This window comes from Rhodofomes roseus (genome assembly GCF_022264815.1).
Source record: "Rhodofomes roseus strain CIRM-BRFM 1785 chromosome Unknown C8Q71scaffold_21, whole genome shotgun sequence".
Taxonomy (NCBI): Eukaryota; Fungi; Basidiomycota; class Agaricomycetes; order Polyporales; family Fomitopsidaceae; genus Rhodofomes; species Rhodofomes roseus.
Genome location: NW_025952977.1, coordinates 493,788 through 518,682, shown reverse-complemented (window position 1 = coordinate 518,682; position 24,895 = coordinate 493,788). Strand labels below are relative to the sequence as shown.

The 24,895-nt window shown below is 56.5% G+C and overlaps 7 protein-coding genes across 7 annotated transcripts; 4 read left to right on the top strand and 3 right to left on the bottom strand.

The window, feature by feature from the left end:
• Positions 1 to 151: 151 nt before the first annotated feature.
• C8Q71DRAFT_714097 (CDP-alcohol phosphatidyltransferase-domain-containing protein) lies at positions 152 to 1,253 on the top strand (the record flags this gene model as incomplete). Its single annotated transcript, XM_047920949.1, has 6 exons — positions 152 to 517; positions 573 to 699; positions 749 to 834; positions 887 to 955; positions 1,013 to 1,104; positions 1,154 to 1,253. The coding sequence occupies 6 exons, from the start codon at positions 152 to 154 to the stop codon at positions 1,251 to 1,253; spliced, it is 840 nt and encodes a 279-aa protein (XP_047775551.1).
• A 6,370-nt stretch (positions 1,254 to 7,623) lies between these two features.
• On the top strand, positions 7,624 to 12,920 carry C8Q71DRAFT_713925 (uncharacterized protein; the record flags this gene model as incomplete). The annotated part of the gene is made up of 4 exons (XM_047920943.1): positions 7,624 to 9,129; positions 9,549 to 9,641; positions 10,390 to 10,586; positions 11,249 to 12,920. The coding sequence occupies 4 exons, from the start codon at positions 7,624 to 7,626 to the stop codon at positions 12,918 to 12,920; spliced, it is 3,468 nt and encodes a 1,155-aa protein (XP_047775550.1).
• Positions 12,921 to 13,081: 161 nt separating this feature from the next.
• On the bottom strand, positions 13,082 to 16,468 carry C8Q71DRAFT_261629 (uncharacterized protein). The gene is made up of 9 exons (XM_047917379.1): positions 15,299 to 16,468; positions 15,152 to 15,224; positions 14,975 to 15,087; positions 14,743 to 14,918; positions 14,599 to 14,676; positions 14,420 to 14,525; positions 14,302 to 14,368; positions 14,177 to 14,250; positions 13,082 to 14,128 (listed from the first exon to the last, which is right to left on the bottom strand). The coding sequence occupies exons 1-9, from the start codon at positions 16,132 to 16,134 to the stop codon at positions 13,243 to 13,245; spliced, it is 2,409 nt and encodes an 802-aa protein (XP_047775549.1). The 5' UTR covers positions 16,135 to 16,468; the 3' UTR covers positions 13,082 to 13,242.
• Positions 16,469 to 16,990: 522 nt separating this feature from the next.
• Positions 16,991 to 17,666, bottom strand: C8Q71DRAFT_261929 (uncharacterized protein). Its single transcript, XM_047917381.1, has one exon. It carries the CDS (start codon positions 17,563 to 17,565, stop codon positions 17,059 to 17,061), a length of 507 nt encoding a protein of 168 aa, XP_047775548.1. The 5' UTR covers positions 17,566 to 17,666; the 3' UTR covers positions 16,991 to 17,058.
• A 1,099-nt stretch (positions 17,667 to 18,765) lies between these two features.
• On the top strand, positions 18,766 to 20,853 carry C8Q71DRAFT_261765 (hydroxymethylglutaryl-CoA synthase). The gene is made up of 6 exons (XM_047917380.1): positions 18,766 to 19,032; positions 19,088 to 19,214; positions 19,271 to 19,627; positions 19,795 to 20,081; positions 20,135 to 20,563; positions 20,620 to 20,853. The coding sequence occupies exons 1-6, from the start codon at positions 18,925 to 18,927 to the stop codon at positions 20,752 to 20,754; spliced, it is 1,443 nt and encodes a 480-aa protein (XP_047775547.1). The 5' UTR covers positions 18,766 to 18,924; the 3' UTR covers positions 20,755 to 20,853.
• Positions 20,854 to 20,917: 64 nt separating this feature from the next.
• C8Q71DRAFT_262043 (uncharacterized protein) lies at positions 20,918 to 22,043 on the bottom strand. Its single transcript, XM_047917382.1, has 4 exons — positions 21,595 to 22,043; positions 21,444 to 21,538; positions 21,327 to 21,388; positions 20,918 to 21,269 (listed from the first exon to the last, which is right to left on the bottom strand). The coding sequence occupies exons 1-4, from the start codon at positions 21,937 to 21,939 to the stop codon at positions 21,157 to 21,159; spliced, it is 615 nt and encodes a 204-aa protein (XP_047775546.1). The 5' UTR covers positions 21,940 to 22,043; the 3' UTR covers positions 20,918 to 21,156.
• A 324-nt stretch (positions 22,044 to 22,367) lies between these two features.
• C8Q71DRAFT_840383 (Ribokinase-like protein) lies at positions 22,368 to 24,164 on the top strand. Its single transcript, XM_047926518.1, has 7 exons — positions 22,368 to 22,784; positions 22,834 to 22,980; positions 23,057 to 23,192; positions 23,253 to 23,381; positions 23,449 to 23,568; positions 23,631 to 23,776; positions 23,842 to 24,164. Exons 1-7 carry the CDS (start codon positions 22,672 to 22,674, stop codon positions 24,047 to 24,049), a joined length of 999 nt encoding a protein of 332 aa, XP_047775545.1. The 5' UTR covers positions 22,368 to 22,671; the 3' UTR covers positions 24,050 to 24,164.
• The last annotated feature ends 731 nt before the right edge of the window (positions 24,165 to 24,895 follow it).

Sequence of the window (24,895 nt, the reverse complement as noted above, 5' to 3'; positions counted from 1 at the left end):
CGGTGCCCACTTGCGCGACTAGAAAACGTGACCGCGAATTGCCACGTGCTACGCGGGTCACTGTGCCCCGAGCGTATGCCGAACGCGTTCGTATGTTCAGCGACGAGCGTTCACCTCAGCTTCACCTCGTCGTCGTCTCTCGTCCTTCACCATGTCTACAATCGCATTCCTTAGCGGAGCGTCATGGCGTACTCTCTGCTCTGGGCGCTGTGTAAACCGCGGGATACACAGGCTACACCTGGCTCGAAATCGCGCACTCTACCAGTTCCCTGCATGGTCAACACGACCGTCTGTCAACCGTTTCTCTGTATACTCTCCCTTGAAGAAGAATGAAGACCGAAAGGAGCCGACGCGGATTTTGAAGCCCTTGGCTATCCTGAGAGAGAACATCTACACAATACCGAATGTCTTGACCGTGTCTCGTATTCTCGCATGCCCCGTCCTCGGCTGGGCTATCGTACACGACAATTTCCAGTTCGCCACTGCTCTGCTCGTCTATGCCGGTCTAACAGATACGGTCTGCTCGTCTTCTCTGCTCCCTCTGCTGCTCATGTCTCGAGCCCCGTCTCAAGGTGGACGGCTTCATCGCCCGCAGATATAACATGACTTCCGTGCTGGGAACCATATTGGATCCAGCTGCAGACAAGACCTTGATGACGACCTTAACGCTGACGCTGGCTTACAAGGGCATGATACCAGGTAAGTCGCTCAGCGCTGCATTCTTTGCTAGGGTACTGACCTCGGTCAGTACCACTTGCGGTCATCATTTTCGGGCGAGATGTCCTCCTTAGCCTATCCGCGTTCTACATTCGTTACACTTCGCTGCCGAACCCAGTGAGTAAGTTTCATGGACAGTCTTTAATGCACGGCTCACGGAATCATGCAGAAAACGTTCACGCGCTATTGGGACATGTCAATACCGTCCGCCGAGGTGCATCCCACGCGAATAAGCAAGGTGCGACTCTTTTCTTTCCCTTTGATCTCGGCGCGACACTCACGCATGCCGATGCAGATCAACACATTGCTTCAACTCTCGCTCATGGCACTGACGACGGTGAGTCCCGTACTACCGATGGATCTAGGCGTTGTGCTCCAGGCTTTCCAGTACGTAGTGCATCTGCCTCCGAAATGCACATACTAATAGCAATCGAAGGTGGGTAGTGGCCACTACCACCATATGGAGCGGGGCATCCTACCTATTCTCGAAGGACGCGGTCCGCGTCATCTCTGCAAGACGGAAGCCGCCTTCATAGCAATATCGACACGCGTATCTTGCGCCATTAATCAAAATCTACAATATAATCGCGATACAACGGTAGATGGGAATCTAATGGATACAGCCAGTCACAGAATAATTTATGAATGCGTCGCTCTACCGCCTCCAGCCGTCGTCCTACGCTGCCGTACTTCTTGCAAAGCTGCGGCGATGGCGTCCTTGGACGCGCGTTGTTCTCGCCAGCTCTCGGCAGCGCGTCTGGGAATGTTGTGTCAATACGTGCCGAAGGTCGTATCAGGCCAGTCTTACCTTGACCGTGCAATAAATGCGATGGACATGGCGACGCTCCTGAGCGTTCGTCTCTTCGCCTTGACCGGCGGATCTGCCGCAGGGAAGCCAATCCTTGCTATCGCGGCCAAGATCCTGTGCTCTCTGTAGCATGCCAACGTCTTGTCAGCGCGGACCGCAGCAAGACGTATATATTCTACTCACGTCCTCTCGTAATGAGTCAGTAGGACAAGCAAATACTGCTTCTGGTAGCCGAGGTCACTCCTGAGGCCGGACTCGCGAGTGAACTTAGCCTTGAGGTAGCGTATCTGGAGCATCAGACCCTTGCACTCATTCTTATGCTGCTTGTTCAGTTCCACGAGCTGCTGCTCATCGCTGTTCAACCCAAAAGGCCCGTTAGTCAACGCCAACCGTAAAGTGAAATGGGATGAGACGTACACAACGCAGACGTGTTTCTGCAGTTGCTCCGCCGCCACTCTCGCCTTCTCCTTCTGGCCATCTAGCTCCTCCTTGAGCACACGGATCTGCGTTTGCGCCTGCTTCTGCGCGCGCTCTGCCTTTGTCTGCTCGAGCCTCCGCTCCTCCTCGAGTCTGTCCTTCTGCGCACGCAACAGCTTGAGGTCACGCCCGAACATCTCCGCGTCGCGCCGCACGCGCTGGAGGTCTGCTTCGAGTGCAGCTACGGAGCGGGCGACGTCGGACTTCTCTGCGGCGATGCGGTTCCGCTCTGTTTCCGTGCGTAGCAGCTCGCTGGCCTGCTCTGAGAGGGCTCGTTTCAGGTCGTCGATCTCCAGCAGCCGCAGATCGAGTTGGTGCCTGCGCTCGTCGTGTGAGACTTGCGATGCGGCGTGCTCCTCCCTCACTTGGTTCACGTGCTGCATGGCTACTGATCAGGAGAGGCAGCCCAGCAAAATAATGTTAGAGCGCACCTCTGAGATCTTTGAGTACCGACGCTGGAGCTCCTTGTGTTCGGCCGCGAGCAGGGAACGTTCGTGCCGCAGCTGCTCGATCATCTCTGCGTTCTCGGAGACCTTGCTCTCGAAGAGACGGGCCTTCTGCTCTGCGACAGAGCTCGCTATTTAGACATCAGATATCGAGCAACTCAATCAAGATCGAAGACAGCACACATCGTAAGTGACTTGAGAGCTCTTGGTTCTCCTGCTTGAGTGTCTGCAGTTGAGTCCTAACGTCGGTCATATCCTGGGGGTGCCTGAGTCAGTCGTACTCCAGTAGAAGTCGATGGTAGCTCACGGATTCTGTCCGCCGCAGCTGATAAGCGACCTGCTCTTTCTCTCGCTGCACACGAGATTGCTCTGTTGACAAGTTCCTCAGACGCGCACGCTCGGCCGTGAGCTCATTCTCTAGCTCGTCGATGACACGCCTCGCGTTGTCCAGTTCCTACATGACATCAGGTTTATCAGGCCGTTCAACACAACCTGCCGATATAATCCTACCTCTTGGACGCTGGCTCGTGCATGCTCGCCGGCTTTGCCAGTATCTGCGAGCTTCTTAAGTTCTCTCTTGGTGTCGCGGACCTGGGTGTTCAGTCGATTCGCAGCGTCTTGGAGAACTGCATTGTCCCCGAGCAGTTGACGCTTCTCATCTTCCCACTGCTGCCTCATGGAGGCAAGCTGAGTATTGACTTGCTGCAGTTGCACACGCAGAGCCTCGCTCGTTTTGGTTGGTGGCGTAGGTGGCTCAGAAATGAGGCTCATATGGGACTCCTCAAGTATGGAACTGAAGCATAGTTAGCAAGTATACGCCAATCCGCTCTATCGTCCTTACCTCTCATCACCCACGGAAGTGGCTAGCAGTCCTCGGAGGTCAACCTTGGTGCGGCACTTCGTGCAGCGGACTCGTTGGAGTCGACGCTGTAGTCGGCCTTCCTTCCTAGTAAGCCGTGCAATCTCGTCTTCCAGTGTAACGATCCTCTCGCGAGCGTCCTCCAGCCGCGTGGTGAGGCCGACAACGCCGAGACCTGCATCCTCGAGCTGATCCAGCTTGTCATCGATACTCTGGTTGGCCCTGTCCAATTGCTGCTGAAGGCGGGCAATCTCAGCGACTAAGGGGGACACCGAAGGATCATTCATAGTTGTCTGCAGCCAAGAAAGCTACAAAGGCTACGAGTAAGCATCGAACAGAGCGCAACATTCGGTAGACCCACATCTCGCAAAGGCCCCCCGGGAGTTTTCGGACTCTTCAAAGCCAGGAGCTGTCGGTGCAGAGGCGAAAGGCCGCTGGCATTTGCGACCTTGCTCGGGGTTCCATGAAGACTCGTGTTGGCCTTGTTCGTCTTGAGCCGCTCGAGTAGATCTGTCTTCTCCCTCTCCAGCAAGTTGATCTTGGCGTCCTTCGCCTTGTCAATCGCCTTGCGCGCCGGCGACTGACTGAGGAGTGTCTTCAAACGGGAAATCTCTTTGTGCGCAGTCGCCAACTCCTCCTCGAGGGCGTCCACATCTGCGCGGAGTTCGTACGACGAGTCGCTCTGTGTGACAGCAGACTTTGACCGTGAGCGGTCGGCCGCACGCTCCGCGGACGCTAGTGCCGCCTGCAAAGAGGCAATATCTTGCTCCTTCGCTACGATCCTGGCCTCTGCCGCTTCCAAGGCCTGCTGCATCTGGCGACCCAGCTCGGCAGCCTGCTTAGCTTCGGCACTCAGTCGATTCATCTCCAGCTCGTCCTGCCCGGCATCCTCCTCCATGGCAGTGATAAGATCCTGCGCAGCGGCCACTTGAGCCTCAAGACTTTCGACACGGGCGACGGCATCCCCTGTGTCGGAATCTAATTGCGAGGCGTAGGCCTCAGCCGCGCGTAGCTCCTTGTGCGCTTTATCGAGATCCTCCGTAAGTCGGTTGACGCGGTTGGAGGCGTCCTCTAGCCCGCTTTGCGTGGCGTGTAACTCGTCCTCCTGGATGCTCCTGGCTTCCCTTTCCTTATGCAGCTTGCATTCAAGGTCGTCGATCCTGCCATCCGATGTCATGACTTCGATCTCGAGCTCCTTGATCTGTTGCCTAGCGTTCCGGAGGTCGCCCTCGAGCCGGGAGACTCGCTCGCTCGCGGCATTCAGCTCGGCACCGAGTTCTTGTCCGCCTTCCAACGCTTGCTCGGCGTTCTTCACTCTGTCCTCCAGCAGCTCGTTTTCCGTGACCAGCGTTTCAATGCGTCGTTCCAAGTCTCTCGTATTGGCGGCCCTCGAGCGCTCAGCGGCTTGCAGACGCCCCTCCGCGTCGGCGAGCTTGTCCTCCAGTTTTTGAACGATGTCGGAGACGCCCTTATCCACCTTGCGTATCCGCTCCTCGAATTCCTGTTTGTCCCTGACTCTCTTGCCTTTCTCTTGTTCAAGTGCTTGTTCGACTTCTTCTTGAGCGGCCGCGTGCTGCTCGAGCTCCTCCTTCAGCTCCTCTATCTCCTCCTGGAGTGCAGCCTTCTCCTCGAGCCACCCCTCCGCCACCTCCTCCGGCACGTCCCCGAGACCGAGGCTCGGTCCTGCGCTGACCCTCCTCCCTGCGCTTGATCGCCTGCTGGAAACAGAGCGGTCCGATATCTGAGGCGTCCCCGCCTCCGATGCCTGCTCGGTCATGCCTCCCTTGCCGTACTTCTCCTCGTAGGTCCTCAGCCGGAAGACGAGAGTTTCGTTCTCCTCCTGCAGACGTCGGTTCAAGCCATGTAGGTAATTATTTAGCTTGCCCGCGTTGAATCGCCCAACGCCGTGTCCACGTTCGCCAAGACCCATCACTGGGTCGAACGAAGCATTCGCGCGCGCGTGCGTCGTCAGATCCTGCGAGGAGGCCGTCGAGATGATGGAAACACGATCGGCGTTGCCATCGTAAGGTGACTCAGAGCCACTTGCGATTGGCGAATGGGATTGTGTGTCGCCGAGAGACTCTGCACCTGAAGCGGAGCCCGAGTCCGACGGTGCACTGGGTGCCTGAGCCACAGGATACGAGAGCCGCGGCCGGACCTGTGTCCGTGGGCGTGGTGTGACACCCGCGAACGCTGCCTGCAGATTCACACCCGGTGTCATAGGGCCTGGTACACCATTCCCGGCGCGATGGGGATGAGGTGTATAACCGATTCGAGGGCGAGCCGTGGAGTTGATGACCGAGAGTAGGAACGAGCGTTTGTGCGCAGACGGTGTAGCGAGATCATCATCGTCCTGCTCTGGTGGGGTAGCATCCTGAGTGTTGTATTGCACTGGGCGTGGTGTAGATAGAGGAAGCGCAGCGGCAAAACGTGCTCGTGGCCGCGGCTGGAAGGCAGGTGTCGGTGTGAAAATGGCCGATGGCGCGGGCGATGAGAACGCCACAGACAAGCCGCGAGGTGAATGCGACGCTGGGAGTTCAGCAGCCTGCGATGAGGTCTCTGAGGAGAATGTGGGTTCCCTCGTGTCGTTCCCGCTATCCCTAAGCTCCATTTCCTGTGACATGGTGTCCGTGAGGTCCATATCGTCTCGAGACTCTTCGTGCGCATCTGAAGAATCCCCGATTCCCGTCATGTATGACACGCCTGTGTCGGGAACAGCAGGCGACACATTGGCAGAGGGAGGCAAAGGGATGAGCGCGGGGGACGCAGTTGCTGACCGGGGAAGAGGTACTGCTGCAGGCGAAGGCGAAGCGGTTGCATGCCTCTGCGATGTCATTGAACGGGTACTGTGAGGTGTAGAAGTCGACGACAGCGACGAAGGAGAAGGGGTGGCTCGAGTAAGTGACGGTGTTCGCGTACGAGACAGTGGACGACGCAAGGATACGTTGCGCATCTTGTCAAAGGGAGACGGCTGTCATGTCAAGTAATTAGCTCAACAGACACAATGGTCGATATGTATAAACGTGATTATATGGACAAGGGAGATGCGGTGTGTTTGCATGCAAACCTCCCCGCGCGTCCCAGGTAGAGATGGCGACAAGCGACGTACCTTCTTCTCTGAACGTAGACTCACTGAGTAGTCGTATTTCTTCTGCGGTGTCGGCTCAGCATCGCCCTCAGGCGAGTTGGGTCGACTGATAGACCGCAAGGCCTCCGAAATATCCAGGTCACGGTCAAAGCCCTGACTCGCACTTGCATCCAGCGGCGGCGGCGACTTGGGTAGAGAGCTCTCCTCCGTCTCTTGATCACTGCTCCGTAGCTCCAAGTCATCGTCGTATTCAGGAGCACCAAGTACATCGGGAAGGCTTGGTATATCACTGACGTCAAAGCTCTCCTCCGGGGGTGGTCGGACGGCGCTCGCGCTGGATGCCGACAACGCGGACTTCGACGACCGGGATGCGATGGAATATGCAAATCGTGCCGTGCTTGAAGTGCTCGATGGAGCTCGAATGGTAGTTTGAGTGTGAGTTGACAATGCTGGCGTCGAGTGGATCGGCAGGATATCTTGCGATTCATCGTTGAGTTCCAGGTTGGTGTCGGACTCGGACGCGTCCTGCGAGTCGTCGAATGCTGGAAGAGACGGCAAAGACGGCATATCCTTGCTTTCCACTGCCTCGATGCGCCTCCAGACGCGAGACGGAGTTTCGAGCATCGCCGCCATCCTTGCGCGTATTGCTCGGGACGATTACCGCGCGAGTGGAAAGTTGTGTTGATTACGAGTCGGCACTGCTGTTTCTAACGCAATTAAAGCGTCTTATGTATTAGTAGACAGAGACGTCGGTGAAGCCAGTTACGAAAGGCGAGCAGCGGGAGAGCCTCAGAGGTTGGTGCGAGGCGGGCCAAGTTCGACTTCCGGTTCAAACGCGACGCGTCTCTGCAGCACGTGATCGAGTATGTAGGCGTGGCCGGACCCCGGGGGCCGGTTCGAGTCGCCTCCTCAGTCCTGCGCCCTTCAGTTCAACAGGTCGAACATTATGGAGTACGCACCCTCAGACGCAGTACTGCGACGCTAACGGGATATATCCTCTCCATCCCCCCTCACATTTTCTATACGGTTTCCGCCGATAGTTGTGTGGTAGCGCCTCTACACAGCTCTCAGCGCCGTGCGCAATTCAGTGCCTCGAGAGTCGAAACCTCCTGGTGAGTTTCCTCGGTTTGAGTATTGAGAGTATTGTCCTAACTGTCTGAACTATCTGGTTGTCCCTCAGGTTCCCCACCAGCTACGCTTGCTTTTGTGGATTACGTGACTCGACCGGATGGCAGAAGCAGCTTCAGATTCATCTCGTTCCACCGCCGGAGGTCCTAAATCAGCCCCAGCCCTGTTCAATCGCCCAGATGCGGATGTCATCCTGTCATCTTCAGATAACACCAACTTCCGCGTATATCGCCAGATCTTGACGTTGGCGTCGCCCTTCTTTGAGACCATGTTCAGTCTACCTCAATCGACAACGTCTTCCTCTAGCCCGCCTCCTATTATCCCAGTTGAAGAGGACGCCCGTACACTGGAGGATCTGCTACGCATCTGCTATCCAGTCCGGGACCCGCAGCTGCAAATTCATGTGCTGACGGACTGGCAGCACATCAGCAATGTCACCCATGCCGCGCTGAAGTACGATATGGTGCAGGCTGTAGATTTCATGAAGGCCAAGCTGACGGCAGGCGTGGAGTCCTCTCCTCTACCCGTATTCTGCGTTGCATGCAAGCATGGATTCGAAGGTGTCGCACACGCTGTCGCAAGCAAGCTCGTAGCGCAGAATGCGCCACTCAGCATCGGGGATTTACGCGGTGTCTATGTGTCCCAATTGGAGGACATTCCCACTGGATGCTATTACCGGCTTATGCACGCTAGCAACACTTACTCCGTCGATCACCTTGAGTTCTGCCGGCAGCGTGACGCCAAACAAGACCTCAAGGCCCAACAGGAATCGGACGTTGTTTATCGGGTCCGCGACGCCGCAACCGACAACCTAGGGCAGCATACGCTGCGGAGCGTGGACGCTGTTTGTTTCAGCGTATCGCAAGAGACCTTTGCCGTATTCCAGTCTCAAGATCCAACCGCGCTCGGCGCGGACGACGACGCTGAGCAGAGTTGCAAGTTGGATCCCACAATCCTGTCGCTGCCAGAGGATAGTAGGACGCTAGAACTGTTGCTGCAGCTCGAGACCCAAGACATGAACGATCACGCGACGGCCGCATCGTGCCTCCGGGCTTCTGCAAAGTACAGCACAAAACGAGCACACTCTGCTCTCGCGAAACGGTGGCTCGAATTGTCCGTCGAATCTCCTCTGCGTTCGTATCTCATCGCTTCTGCGTATGGTCTGAAGGACGAAGCGATCGAGGCAGCGAGACGGCTCCTGTCGTGGACTAGCCAAGACCTCCGAAGAGCGTACGACCCTGTGATGGAGGACGTCTCGGCCGGCCACTACTTCCGTCTTCTACAGTACCACGATAAGTGCGCGGCAGCGGCAGATGGAGCGGTGCGCAAATCTTGGGCGAGGGCGTTCGTAGGAGACGTACCACGACACTGCCCTGGAGGCTTGTGTTCGCGCACGCTGACGAATGCGACGGCATCGCGCTGGGCCGATACTTGCTTGGCTCGCTTCAAGGCACTACGCGATCGTCCGCGCAAAGCTGTTTCGGACGACGCGATTCTGATCGGGGAGTTGTGCGTCCAGGTTGGAAGCTGCTCGAGCTGCGTCGAATGCGTATCGCACATCGACATCGTACGATTGCTGGCTGCTTTCACTGAGGCTAACGAAGAAGTCATCACGGCGGTATGTACTCTGTGAAAACATCTCTCCGTTATTGAGACTCACGACACGATTCGGGTTGCCAGGTTAGTACCGACATTCTATTCAAGAGTCATGCGTAGCTCTCGTACTTCGACATTAGCCCGTATGTGGGATTGATTGGTTTGCCTGCTTGATTTACAATCAATTGCCATGGTATGCAATAGATAGGCAAGCGCGACGACGTTGCTGATCTCAGCTTTATCACAACTCCGCGCTGCCCGCCGGGCACTTGCACTCGCCGCGGCCCGTCCTACTGAACTTTCTCCAAGTCCTGTTTCAAGCGTGAAATCCAATCGGCGGTGCCGTATACACGTCGTGGTATGTCTCCGCTTTGTATGCGATACGGCAACTCCATGACCATGGCTCCGGTAGGCTCCAAGTTGACGAAGAGCACGACCATGCCGATTCCACGAGTGGCACCATGCGGGAGTGACCTCGTTTGCTGCTCCAGTGTCACTCGCTTCTTGAAGATTGCGTCGAACGTATGCTTGACGAATGGCTTGCATGAGTTGATGGTCGACTTCCATTCTACGGCGCTGATCGAGACGATCTGAAGATGTTCATCTGGGCACGCCGCTCCCTTGGGCAAGTACTTGAGGTGCACGCCTAGCCAGTGGGTCTCGTGTGCTTGAGGGCGTCGCTCGAGATCGAATGCGGCGAGCATGCCATGGTACAGAGGCGTCCGATGACGCGCTGCCCAGCGCTGGAGGTCGTCCCAGAGCTCGCGCTGCTTATCGTTGAGCATGCGCCTGTCGGTCTGTGACTTTTGACAAGAGGTTCGATGCGACGGCCAGGCCTGCTTTTGGCATTCTTTTGACTGAATGTCTATGAGCACGGACCCCAGTTACGCTTACACGAGCGGGAACTATGCTCACACAGTATTCGCCGATGTTGCAGCCTTTACATCTGCTGAAATCCGCTGCCCCTTTCCATATCATGCATGTGGGGTTATCACAGAAGTTAAGTGTGTTGTCGTTCGCTCGAGGAGTCTTATGCTGAGCCATGACTCAGGTGTTTGGATATCTCGCAAGAACGACAACAGCACAACCGGGTGAATTTTCGGACTGAAACGATGGCTGACTTATTATCGCAGCCTCTGACAAGCTTGAAGCCTGGCCACTGGGGCTGGAGGTGGCTGACAATGGAGGTTGCGAAGGTCAATCATTGGCTAAGTAGAAGCCACCCTTAGAAGACCGCCCCCCCCTGTCCGTCCAAGAGGTCTTCTTTAAGGTCTGCCTAGGGGAGATTAAGAAGCCACAGTGTTTGTACCCACATTGTATGCGAAGCAAGCTATTCTGCTTCATCTCGTGTATGCGTACTACGCAGATTTCCATGAACGGGCCGCCCAACTCTTGCTCCTGCATTGTTTTCTGCGGCATCGATACCTGCCAAATGCGGTTGCGGCACTGCATAAACGCCCTGCTGGTGTGATTCGCGAGCGCTTCGACGTCCGAGAGCGTTTCTCCCGGCCAGTCACGCACACTGACAGTCTACGCTCTCATCGTACTGTAGTGTTCTAATTCAGCTCAAGCTGCAGACGAGTATATGTGCGTGCTTAACTATGGGCAACTATGTGTAGAACTGACGCGCCTCCTCAGGCCACTACGCGGCCTCACTTTTCGAACCTGCATGATGACGCCGCGTGACGGACGAAGAGACGTACACGGCCAAGGTGCGCACCCTAGAGTTGCGGCCCCCATACGATCGTGCAGAGTGCGACGCGTCTGTAAATGTCGTGGTAGTTGCTGGACCCTATTGTATGTGTTCAGTTCATATGTAAACCAGAAACCTCCACCATGTCGTAAGTTTTACGTAGCTTCGACTAACTTAAGTTCTGTCACTTCTCCCTCCTACCAAATCCGTACGTTGATCAGTGATAAGGGTGACGCTGCCGCCGCTGTGCTCGTTCAAACGTTCAACTCCCGAACACTCACCTGCAAGGTCGTTTATCGACCCTCGACCATCGCGCCTACCGTTCCACCAGGTGAGTTCCATGACGGTTCTCCGGAGACTAAGCTTTGTTTGATGATGTACATAGATCGTGCTTTCTATCTTAGCTCAGCATGGTCGACGGCGACGACGCGAGCAGTTCCAATAAGACGATCGACGACGCGAGCAGTCCGAACATGACGACCGACTGCGCAGATCTACCCCAGTTCAAAGCACCCTATGACCGAACAGATGGCGACGTGATCTTCCGCTCTTGCGACAACATCTCGTATAGGGTCCATCGTAACATCCTGACGATGGCGTCGCCTGTCTTTGCAGACATGTTCAGCCTTCCCCAGCCCTCCAAATCTCCGGTTCCAGCGGCCGATCAGCTCACTGCCTTCCCTCCGGCGGTCGTCGATCTGACGGAGGATGGCAAGACCATACGTGGATTGTTGGATGCCTGCTACCCTTTCGGCGATCCCATTCTCGACGATCTCGACGCTGTACGTAGCGTGTTAGAAGCAGCGATGAAGTACGAGGTTGCCAAGGCCACCCAGTTCGGCGAGCGGAAGTTGCAGGCCTTCGTAATTCGCGAGCCGCTGCGCGTCTTCGCAATCGCTTGCCGCCTGAACTTCGAAGAGATGGCCAAGTCTGCTGCTGAGCAAGCCCATTCGCAATCAATATTCAAGCAGGGGATGGTATATGTGGAGGAGCTCGACAAAGTACCAGCAGGGTGCTTCCATAGGTTGCTGCAGTACTACAGACGACGAGGCCAGTGGCAGGAGCTCGAGTTCTGCACGGCGCATGCGCATGGCAGGAAATCTAAGAAAGAGAAGAAACGCGGGAAACGCGGAATCCTGGCTTCGCCACGGGCCTTGCTGGCTCCGCCAGGGCCCGTCTCGGGTGCTCCGCCGCCATTCGATTCTCCTGAAGCCGACGTAGTCATCACGACTTCGGACAATGTCTGCTTCCGCGTGCAAGCGACATTCATCTCAATGGTTGCTCCTGGGCTCGCGGACAGACTTCCCGCTCGTGCGACATTGGACACGAACGTGAAGGAGGGCTGCGGAGATCAACACGTCTCGGTGGAGGAGGATAGTAGGACGCTTGCAGGTCTACTGCATCTCTGCCACCCCACGGCCACCTTGGATATACCAGCGGACGATTTTACTTTCATAGCCCTCTTAGCGGGTGCAGCACGGAAGTATAGGGTGGAGAAGGCCATATGGTTCATGAAGCTCCTTTGGCCACGCTACATCCCACTCGACCCTTTCCGAGCATACGTTCTTGCATCTTCTTACGGCTGGACGGCGGAGGCGAGAAATGCTGCGGATGCGCTGCTGTCCAAAACGATTGAGCATATCGAAGCCGCGTACACACCGGCCTTGGAGGACATATCGACCCGGCTCTACTACCGTCTCCTGACCTATCATGCCAGTTGCAGGGACGCCATCATTGCCATCGGCTCACAGACGACCGCCTGGCTCGATGACGCCGCAAGAAAGAGCATTCATTGCAACAGCTGTCACCACTATGTGAATGGGCAGCCGACGGGATGGGTTCTCCGAGCGATTTCCGACGCTGTTGAACGCATGCACCAACGCCCGTCACCGCAGACGATTAAGGAGTACACAGCCATGTCCCATATTTCTGCTATGATTCAAGACGGTTGTGGTTCTTCGCAATGTTATCCCCCGTCGCGCTCTTGTATCACTTTCTGTGACTCCATTGCCTCCAAAGTCCAAGAAGTGATCGCCAAAGTGAGAAATCGGTTACTGTCACATAGTGGTGCACTGACGTTTTGCTCTCATGAAGGTAGCTTTCGATAGTCTCTGATGATTCGCATCAGAGCCTGTGACAGGATGGATTATCATGTATCGTGAAAAGCAACAGCACGCGAAGCGTCCTAGGGCACGGTATTGATGCTACCCATGGACATGTTCCGATCATACCGTTCAGGGCAGAATGCTTTCTGAGTCGAAACCGGACTAGAAAGCGACGTGTAACTTGATCCTGATTCGTCTCAATCGTATATAGAAGTGTGTCCTAGTCCCCCCGGGCCAGAGCTAGGAATCAGCGATGTGTTATACGTGTTTTCTGAAAAAATCAATTCCATAATGATCGTCAACACATATGAAACCCGTCTTGCATCTAACTCCCGCTATTCATCTCCAAGAGTGCTTCAATACTCTTCCCAAGGTCGCCTTCATTAGCCTCCAGAACCCAGTCCATTATTTCCGGGTCCGACGTGGGGAATATCTGCTTCAACGTCTCCCGCGCCGCGACCGCCGCCCTCTCGTGCGCGCGGTCGATCTCGTCCTGCAAGCCGGCCAGGTCCAAGCTCGGCGTGGGCGTCCGCGAGATGTGCGCTGATTGTGGCCGTAGGTCCGCGGAGCCCGGCCGCGAGTGGATGGCGGAGGCGCTGCGTGGAGGCGCCATCGAGGGTGACATCGGAGCGGGCCCGCGGGGTGGTCGTGAGGGGGTGTCGATGCCCGAAGGCGAGCCGAGGGTATACGATCCTGGAGACTGGCCTGTTGAGAGCGGCGAAGGGACTCTTCGTACGCGCTGCTTGTAAGGCGTCTGCATGGGTGTGCTGTACCCGCCGACTTGCTGCCCGCCATCCCCTGCGCCAAAGGGCGTCTGCGGGACCGCGAACCCGAGGTGCTGCGCGAGCTGCTGGTCTTGCTCCAGCTGCTGCTGCTGATATTGCCCCTGATCGCGCGTTGTCTCGGGGTTGAAAGGAGAGGGGAGGGTCGAAAAGGACTCCTCGGCGTTGTCGAGCACTTCGTTGAAGATGCGGCTGATGGCGTTCAGCGGCTTGGAGAGCGTGTCTCCGGTCTTCTGCAGTAGTCGACGGGCGTCTTCGCTCAGCACCTGCGCAGGTGTCGGGAGAGCAAGCGGCTGCGCAGACTCCTCGCCTAAGTGGGGGGATGGTCGCGAGGGTGTGGAGGCTCTTGAGATGCCCGACGATGGTGTAGATGACTCTGGTGTAGCAGTTCCGCTGGCCGGTAGGGACTGGATACACAGCTCGACGTTCCTGAAGGCATGTTAGACATGCAAACTGGTCATAACGAAATGTACATACTTCTCGAACTCCTCCTGCGTGATGTTCGATAGTGATGTATGATCCATTGTCTCGACGAATGATACTGCGCCCATCTAGAAGTCGTTGGTATACCAGCCTTATCAATAGAAGGCGACTACACTCACGAGACTAGAGAGATAGTAACCTGCTTCACTTTGCAGCTTTGCAGGATTGCGGAAGCGGTTGATGAACCTGCGTGTCATTAATTGTGAGACCAACTCGAAACCCATTTCTGCTGCTTACTCCACATTTGACAAGAGATTAGGTGGATTCGCCTTCAAGACGACGTAGATTAGTATTGGTACGAAAGTATCGGCACCCTCCTCTTTGTGAAGGTGTCTGAGCAATCCTATCGAGTTAATGGGGGACAAGGGAACGACAGTCAGTCAGAGAGGCCGCGGACGAGTGGACGGGAACCGGACCAAAGATGACCTTGCAGCTGTTCAAGATGCAGATGAGTTTGTCCCTGGGTGCCTTGTAGTGATTGACTTTGAGCAGCTCTGTGTTCAGAGTAGACACGTCAGCGAACGTTCCCGTGTCACGAATTCTAGGTGAGTGGGACCGACCTTGCTGAGCAAACATCATGAAGCCCTCGCTACCTTCGCCCTCAGGGACGTCCAAATGTTGGGGTTCGATCCACTTGAACAACGCTATTCGTTGTGACAGTACCCGATCACGCTCCAGATCGTCTACTGTCACCGGTCGAGGAGGGATCATCCGGACCACCGCAGGAGTAAAAGTGCTGTAATGAGGAGATACTCAGCCTCATGTATGGTTCAAGATCGAGTGGTCACGTACAAGTCATAGAGTCGGTTCATGACGAGCTTCTCCATGCCCTCCATTGCGTTGTCGAATTCGGCATCCGAAGCATTCTTCCACACATCCGTTTCCCGCATTCGCTCAGCGATGAACTACGTAAAATATGCAATGTTGGGCCTTGAACGATATCGGAGATAGACAGTAAAGATTGCTTACACCGAGGAAATCGTTGATCAACTTTACTTGATCAGTGACCGTGAATGTCCTCTTCGCAAAGTTGCTGAGGAATCTACGATATCAAACGCACGCATACATCCTATATAATCAACAACTATACAGAAAGAAGTAGTGACACTGACATACGACCGCAGAAACTTCGCCACCGGCTCCGCGCCCTTCACTTTCATCTGGTCCAGGAACGTCTGGAAGTCAAAGGGCGGTTTGTCTCTGTCGACTGCCTTCCCTCTGTCCCGCCCCGGATCCCGACTCCCAGGCGTGCTCCGGCCACTGCCCCCGCTGACCTCCGTGGCACTCGAGTTCTCGGGGTCGACCATCATCGTGCGCGCCGGTGGTGCTGATTGCTGCTGAGCGAATGAGGAAAGGGTAGCAGGGGAGGGTACGGCAGTAGCTGTCTCGAGGGATCGCGGACGTTGAGTGCGTCCGCCGAGCGGGATGGAGAAGGTGCGCGCGAGAGCTGCGAGCGAAGGGAAGGCGGTTGCGGCTGCGGATGGTGAGTCCGCCGTGGAGGCACCTGGCTGGTCGGACGAGGTGCCTTCCGCAGCCTGCTCTGAGGCAGCACCCGCGGACGACGTCTCGTCCTTCGGCGGAGGCTGTGGTGGTGGATGTGCCTCGGAGCTCTCCCATGCCTCACGCGCAGCCTTCTCCTCCGAGCTGGCCAGAGGGTCAAACTCCAGTAGAATTTCCTCGCTCGCGTGCGGATGCGGCTCTGTGATCTCTCCTGAGACGAAGCCCTGCGTGGCCGTAGGATCCAAGGATGCGGGATCGGGCGTGTGCAGCGTACGCTCGAACGAGTCCACGTCAGGTTGAGGGGACGTAGGGTCGCTCCATGGGTTGGGTTCTGTGTCGATGTGGTGTACAGCAGAGCCTCCCTCACCTATGTGCATGCTGTCCAATGCATCGTCCAGGTCATCGTGACCGGTCTTCGCCCCTTCAGCTTGAGGTGGCTCCGGGTCCGGCATGAGGTGCAAATGCGCCTATCGTGATGATCGTTCAGAGTCGTAGCAAGGCCGTTCGCAGAAAGAGTATAGATATGCTTCCCCAGAGGCACGCGGGCAGTGCAGTAATGATGAAGACAGACAGAATCAAGTCAGAACCATGTCGGTAGGTCCTCCTACAGCTGCGCCACAGTCCATGAGCGCTTGAGCGCCGGCCCGCGGGTGGCTGAGAGTATCTCCTCCTCCTCAGCTCCTCCTCCTTCTCTTCTCAAAACATCCCGTGAGCCTCTTCGCGCAACATCGTCGACAGGTTATGTTACATGCTAACTCGGTGTCCACGACATCGACGATGTTCATCATTGTGTGTTATGCGGGCTTCAGCCTGAGTGTCTTACGTAGTACAATGTTCCGTTAGCACTCGGCCCGCTAATTATACCACGCCTAAACACATCGCACCAAGACGCTTCAATCAACGCATCAACATGTAGACCACCCCGCAGCGGTTTCACCGCGCAAGCTTGATAACAGGATGGTACGACTTCGTGCGGCAAGTTGACCGAGTGCCTCATCGTTAGTACACCGGACCTACATTCTGCGGCTTTTGAGCTGTGTAGACCGATGATGGATGCATTTTCAATCAGCATCACAGGAACAAAAATATGAGGTACTCACCGACAGATATGAGACACGTTGCCTTGGCAGGATCGACACGCGCGTGGACCGGCGACGTCCTTCAGTACGCCCCAGCTCGCAACCAGTCTGCGATCCTCGAATACGACCTTGCATACATGTCATAGTCCTTTGTTGTCATGTTCATGCGAAAAGTACTTACACTGTTTGTATTTTACACGCCGATCAGCCCTCCCTGCCTGCCTCTCTATTACTATTAGTATGAACTCGTGGATGAGCGGAGGCTTGGCGGTCGCGAAGCTTACGAGAAGTATACCATCAGTTGACGTGTGCAATGCATCGCAGAGTTCCCCGTTCAACAGGATCTCGAATTGCTTTGCCGCGCATGAGACGTAGATGTTGATAGACAGGCAGAATTGGCGGATGTGCGCAGGATGCATGTCGACGTGGGTGGGAGACATCGATTGCACAGACCGCCTTAAGGCCGGATAATGCCTGGCCGCAGCTCCAGAAAGGAAGTCTACAAGTCTGGGCCAAAGCAGCAACAACCGCGATAGCAGTTAGGACCCCTATTAATTGGGGGAGAGGCCTGATCCCAATCCGGACAAAACCAGACCATTTTGAGGGGGGTATGCCTGATGTAATCCGGACAAAATCGACGTTCATGAGGGCGGATGCCTGAGCCAGTATCCGGACATGGTTCCTCCAGCCCCGCGAGGCCTGATCCTGTCCGGACACCTCAACCGTCCATGTAGCGTCGCAACCTGTCGCGGCACAACCTGAAGCTGACCTACACGTCCGCTGCATGCGCAAGGTCGGCATCATGACTTCCCTGACGTCGAATGCCGAGCAGCCATAGCACGTTGTGCGCGACGAATACGACTGCTGGCATGATCATCGACCAGTAGCCACCCCATCCGTGCACCGTTGGTGCTCACTTGCCCGACCATTTCTATTTACCATGAGTTACATGGCTGACGAGGCCTGATCTTGCAATCCGGACACCGATTCGCTCGTACCAAGGCCTGATGCACAGTCCGGACAGCAGCGGACAATCCTCCCTGAGGCCTGATTTAATCCGGACAAATTTGGACGTCTACGTCCGGACAAAAATGCCAAAATCTCGGGCGGCGGGATCAGGCCTCCCCACCAATAAATGGGGGTCCTTAGCAGTTGCGCCAAGTTGAGTGGACGTAATCACCCATACTTCTGTGTTCGCCTCTGAGATCTGGAGGGTAGGGCCGCGTCTGGACCGTGGACGTGCCGCTGTGCACTGACAGAACCTGCGCAGGACCTGCCAAAGCAGGCACTGTTACAGGCAGCGGTTCCACAGATTCGCTCGCTCACAATTGGAAAGGCTACAGGCGAAGCGACCGGAGCCGGACTCAGCACATTCATGTGAACGCATAGAACTGACATACGTACATCCTGAGCAGTCGTGTTCGAGTACGCCATCAGACTGTACGCGCTCCCAGGATGCTATCGCGAGGAGAGTCACAGGAGAAAAGCCATAGCCCGGCTTAGTTTACGTGCCTGAGACCTTCCGTGAGAGCAAGATGGAGACAAGGCGAGCGTGTCTGGGGTGTGGAGAAATCGGTGCACCCGTGAACCGGATTGGACGCTGCCTGAGCAGGCGACTTCCGCGACTTCGCTCTAACAGCGCATCTGTGGCAGGCGATAACAATACCGAGACAAGACCATTGCAGATAAGGAGGCGCAGAGCTCCTCGACGGCCGCTGGATGCAGGAGGATGCAGGACGAGACAAAAGCGCGAGCCGTGCTTGCTTGCTAGCCAGATCGGGCAGGACGGTGGCTGCAGCGCCGCGGCGCTCGACGACATGGAGCCATCTCTGCGTACTCTGTAGCACCGGGAACTTGCTAGCGACCTGCCGGGGCGCTGGAGGGCATAAAGTCAGGCCATGGCGATGGTGTCTGGCAGGAGGGAGGAGGCTGCGGGGCAGCCAATCAGAGGCGCGGACGGGGTGGCAGGAGACGGTGGTCGTACCACCAGCATTTCCATTCGCTAAAAACATATTTTCCGACAGTCGACCCAAAGTCGACCCATCTCGTCCTCAGATTCTATATAACACTTGATTATCGCCGTCCTCTCTCCCCTCGTCCTCACCCTCCCTGCACACCCTCCAGCCCAGGTCGTATCCCTTCGTAGACATCCCACCCCTCACCATGACCATCCCTCTCAACGGCTCTGCGCGCGCCCAACAGGACGTCGAGGCACCCACCCGTCCCAAGGACGTCGGTCTCCTCGCCATGGAGATGTACTTCCCGCAGAGGGTGAGTGGAGGGCAGTGGACTACACAACGCGTAATTCTGAGCAGGTCGCATACAGTGCATCTCGGAGGAGGAGCTCGAGGAGTTTGACGGTGTCTCGAAGGGCAAGTACACCATTGGTCTCGGCCAGAAGTTCATGGCGTGTTGCGACGACCGGGAGGACATCAACTCGTTCGCCCTCACTGGTGAGCATATTCCGTGTTTGCTGCCAACGCGTGCCCTGACTTCGTATTGCAATAAGCCGTCGTTAACCTGCTCGAGAAGTACAACATCGATCCCGTGTCCATTGGCCGCATCGACGTCGGCACGGAGACCATTATTGACAAGTCCAAGGCGACCAAGACGGTCCTCATGGACCTCTTCGCCGAGGCAGGCAACACTGACGTCGAGGGCGTCGACTCGAAAAACGCGTGCTATGGCTCCACCGCGGCCCTGTTCAACGCCATCAACTGGGTCGAGTCCTCGTCTTGGGACGGCCGGAACGCGATCGTCGTGGGCGGCGATATCGCCATCTATGCCGAGGGCAGCGGCCGGCCAACTGGCGGTGCGGGTGCATTTGCCATGCTGATTGGCCCCAACGCCCCGTTGGTCTTTGAGCGTGAGTATCATGTCTTTGCCTTTTAGCCTGTGGCTTCGCCCGATCGCGTCTATTCCCTCCCGTCTCGCGATGACGCACCCGTGTATGTTTAACACAACATGCGTTTTCACACCCCTTATCTGTGACGTCTTGGGCCTGGTTTGCTGATTTCCTTGCTTGTTGATCAGCGACCCATGGCACGCACATGGCCAACACCTACGACTTCTACAAGCCCAAGCTCGGGTCCGAGTACCCCGAGGTTGACGGCCCCCTCTCTATCACCGCCTACGTCTCTGCTATCGATGCTGCCTACACTGCGTACCGCCGGAAACACGCCAAGGCGAAGAAGGTTGCGAGCCTGAACGGCAATGGCGATGCGGCGACTTCGCTTGCAGCGTTCTCGCTCGACGATGTCGACTTCCCTGTTTTCCACAGCCCGTACGGCAAGATGGTCCAGAAGGCGCACGCACGTCTGGTGAGTGCTCACGAGCTGGTTAGCATCTCTCGCGTCTGACAGGCAGCGCCAAGGTCTGGAACGACTTCATGGCCAACCCCAAGTCGCCGAAGTACGCCAACGTCCCGAACCCCGAGGCGATCCTCGCGCAGCCCTACAAGGAGTCGCTCACAGACAAGGCGCTCGAGAAGACCTTCATTGGTGTCGCAAAGAAGGAGTTCGACGGCACGGTCGAGCATGGCATGCGCTGCGCACGGCGGTGCGGCAACATGTACACCGCGTCGCTGTACGGCGGTCTTGCGTCGCTCCTCGCGAGCGTCGAGCCTGCTGCGATCAAGGGCAAGCGCATCAGCATGTTCGCGTTCGGCAGTGGTCTCGCGAGCAGCTTCTTCACTATCAACGTGAAGGGCGACACGACCACCATCCGGGAGAAGATGGACCTCCTCAACAGGCTGGAGAGTATGAAGGTCGTGCCGTGCCAGGCATACGTTGATGCTCTTACTGTGAGTCGACTTTCCTCGCTGTCTTAAGAGCGGAGTACTAACTGCGACATGCGCAGCTCCGGGAGAAGAACCACAACGCGGGTTCGTACGTCCCCGAGGGCTCGCTCGACAACATCTGGCCGGGTGGCTATTACCTCGAGAGCATCGACAGCAAGTACAGGCGCAAGTACGGGCGCAAGCCCAAAGCATGATTGTCTTGCTGCTCGTACCTGCTCATCTGCCCCCTCCGTCCTTTCGTCGTCTGATCGGATCCATCCTACTTAGCATACTCGCATACTTACATCTGTACTAACATCACTTGCTTTCCACCTGATATCCGGTGCTGTGCGTGGCCTTGGGTGTGGGTCTTAGACGGTCGCATGTACCATCCGTCGTCTGCATTATAGCGTCATAGATGTAGGTCGACACGAACCCATAAATATTCATTTGTCGAACCGCTCGGCCTGAGGTACATGTCCTGCACGACGCTGAGCTGGTTTTCAATCGTCTCCGCAGTACGGGTCGAGGGACTCTTCTTTCTCCTCAGTGGCAGCCCAAGACGAGCAAGTAGTACGCGAAACCGCGCAGAAGCGGTACCGTCCGACTCTCCTGAGTCAGGAGAGTCGAACGACACGAACTTGCTCGCCTTTGTTTGCCAGTGCAGCCTCCGAATCGCTCGCGTTCGAGTGCGCGTATCGGATGGGCGTTGCATGTTCATGCACATGAGCTGAGAGGAACATACCTGAGTTAGTACAAGGTTCACTGGACTTATGGGCGTGCTTACCCCGCAAATCCGAGTATGGCACGGCCATGTATTGATCAACATAGCTCAAGACCGAGCTTTGACTGAGTGGTACAAGTCAAGGTATTGCCTCGGCCAATGACAGGCACATGTACTCACCGGGATGTTGGAAATGGAGAGTGCAAGTCTGCTACTGGAGCTCGAGCAACAGTTAAGTCGTCGTCCTGCCTCCGAGCTATATGCGCACGGGATTCCTGTAGTAGTCGCATCAGTTCTGGCCGAACACAGTGCTTCCACGCTCATCCCATACCTCAGCCTGTGCATTGGCTCCATTCTCCGAGTCAGTGACCATCTCGGTAAGCTTCAAGCCTTGCGCTTTTTTTGAGGTCGTACATGCAAGAGCCTCGCGCTCCTCAGTCTCTCTGTGAGCTTCGAGGAGGCGAGCTGTGTACTTGCGCTGTTCGTCCTTCTTTTTGTGCTTTAAAATATTTCGTCGGGTTTGAAGATCGCTACGTGGGTTCGCGCGACACACGCTGCATGGACATGTGTGTAGACCAACGCCTGCTGCTCTGATCCCACTACGACCGGCGAAGGGCCTTAGCTGCACCTGCGGCGTTTTTTGTATGGTCGAATGGTCGCGGGTCACTGTCGACATTGTTGGAGAGGATATCTTGAGGGCGACGGGAGGGCTGCGCGAAGTCGCGACTCAGACTTTCGACGTCGTGGTACAGGTTACAATTGTATGCGCATTGCGCGCACTCAGAGATAGTGGCTGTATGCGCGGCGCGGCGCGACGGATGCGGTCACGGGCCCGCGACCGCTTTACGTAACCTGACAGTGAATAAACGATTGGTACTGGGCGGAAAGCCCTGGGAAAGCCCGCCGGCGGATATCTAATGGATACCTGTTGGAAAGCTCGACTATCCTATAGTAATCTTCCGCCGAAAATCACGCCCAACGTGCAGTTCGAACGAGGCTGCGAGCGCCGCCGAACGACGAACATGGATATGGCCGATGGATCTACGCCTCGGACAAAGCCGCGTCTAAGTGCCTGATCGACCCAAACATCGACTCGCGACTTGTCCGCAGCCCCCGCGCTTTCGGTGTGCAACCTCCTGCTCGCAGTCTGCATCGGCGCAGTCGACTCCGCTAAATGCCAACCCCGGACAATCGTACTTAGCTCGACATATGCAAGTTGCTTGCAAGTTGCTGTGATAATTCCGGCGCCGAGAGTATGTAAGCCGGGGAAGCGCCCATAACCTCGACGTCACTGGGCGGGTCTCCCTCCACACCCACCTCGTACAAAGCCCAGCGATCGTTGCCGACCTTTCCTACACGCCGCCCTCAACTTAGATTCACGACTTACGACCGATATAACGACAACAAGATGCCTGTTCCTCGCCAGCTCTTCAACGAAATCAGGCAGATCATCCCGCCACTCAACGGCTCGCTGCACAAGGGTCAGTCTGGCAGAGTCGGCGTCCTGGGAGGCGCACTCGAGTACGTCGCAGATCTCCCAATACGGTTCCTGAGACTGACTTCAGCCTAGCTACACCGGCGCACCGTTCTTCGCATCCATCTCAGCTCTCCGTATCGGCGCGGACCTCTCGCACGTAATCTGCTCACCTACGGCCGCCGGTGCAATCAAGTCCTACTCTCCAGACCTCATCGTCCACCCTATCCTTCGTGAGGACCAGTGAGTATCTTGCAGCTGCTTATCACTGAGCAAGGGACTAACCATCACCGCGCGTCGGGTCCAACGGACCACGAAGATCGCCCACCGAAGTGAAGCCTATTCTGTCCTCACTGTTGGAGCGCCTTCATGTACTTGTCATCGGGCCGGGGCTGGGAAGGGAGGACTACATGCAAAATTTCGCAAAGATGGCGCTGAACATCGCGAAGGAACAGGTACGTGAATGGTACCGCAACCAGTCCTGAGGTCGTCGACCTGACGTATGGGGACTACAGGATATGTATGTCGTCTTGGATGCAGACGCACTGTGGATGATCGGCCAAGACCTGAGCCTCATCAAAGGCTACCGCAAGGTTGTCCTCACGCCAAACGTCATGGAATTCAAGCGGCTGAGTGATAACGCTGTGAGAGTTTCCTGTAGTCCTCGTTTCCTTCACGAGAGCCTTACCAACGATGCTTTGAATGCCACAGGGCGTGGACCCAAAGAGCCCACCAGATGAACACGCCATGCGAATCTCGCGCGTGCTAGGCGGTGTAACCATCCTGCAGAAGAACAAAGAAGACATCATCGCGACCGACACTGGGAGCACAGTGAGTCCATGATTCTCCCACAATGGCCACGGGCTCTGTGATGCTGACGGCCATGCTCGTAGCTCTCCGGCTCCCAGTCAACAGAGGAACAAGTCGTCGTCGATACACCGGGCGGATACAAGCGGTGCGGCGGACAGGGCGACATCCTCAGCGGGAGCGTCGGGACGATGCTCGCCTGGGGCAAGTGCTACGAGACCGGCGCATTTGGGTACGTCCCACTCTCCTCCGCGCTGTTCATCCACTCATCCACTCACACAAAACTCGCGCACTCAGCGACAAAACCCTCCCGCTGTCGCGTCTGCCATTGCTCGCGGCCGTCGGCGGCTCTATGGTGACGCGCGCGGCCTCGCGGCGCGCGTTCTCGAAGAAGGGCAGGGGGGTCGTCACGCAGGACATGCTCGGCGAGATTGGCGGCGCGTTTGCGGAGATCTTCGGTGAAGACGAGAAGGGGTGGGGCGTCGAGGGTGCAGGGAAGCTATGAGATGTAACGAGCAGAAATCAATGTGTCTGAAGCAGTCACACCTTGTACCACCACAGCTGCATTCCTGACGCCTGCGTCTCTTCTGTTCATTCAATATGAAGCAACGTCACAACGTACCGATCCTTGCGATGCTTGCAGGGGGGCGTGTTTACGTGTGCGGTAAGACCAAAATGAAGGGCTTGACAGGGGACCCTGCCCTCGCCCCGGCGCCGCCACCATATATAGGTATCCACCCCGGGTACTGGTACTACACCGCCTGCGCCCCTCCTTCGACACTCATACGCTGCATCTGTGCAACGCCGCGACGGTGGTACGTCCCCTTCTCCCGGTATTCTGCTCTGCCGAGACTGACTTGCAGTTGCTGTAGACCTGTCGCGGCCGCGTACACCAGAGCAGCATGCGCATGCGTTTGCCCTTGACCGACTCTGACGAACGCGCCCACTCACGTCCGAGTTCCCCAAGTCGCGGATTCGTACGCACCTGCAGGGCCGCCGCTCGGCGTCAACATCCAGCTGGAGAACGCCCATCGCCAGCTTACCAACGAATGCAACAGCCGTTCGCCGTCCAGCTCCCGAGGGGTGACTCGCGCTTGGACCGCTCAAGTAGTACTCTCTTAACAGCCTGAAGTCGTCTCACCTGTGAGGTGCTCTCATGCATACGGACGACGTTCTCGAAGTTGAAGTCGGGGTTCAACATTAATTTTCGGAAGGACGGCCACTGCAGGACGGCTATCGTTCCGCCAGCTTCAAGTTCATGGTCACTCCGAGTCCCACCTGGCCACACATATAAGGTTACTGCTCGGGATGGTGGGCCTGCATAATGGCATTGTATGCATGAGCGACACTC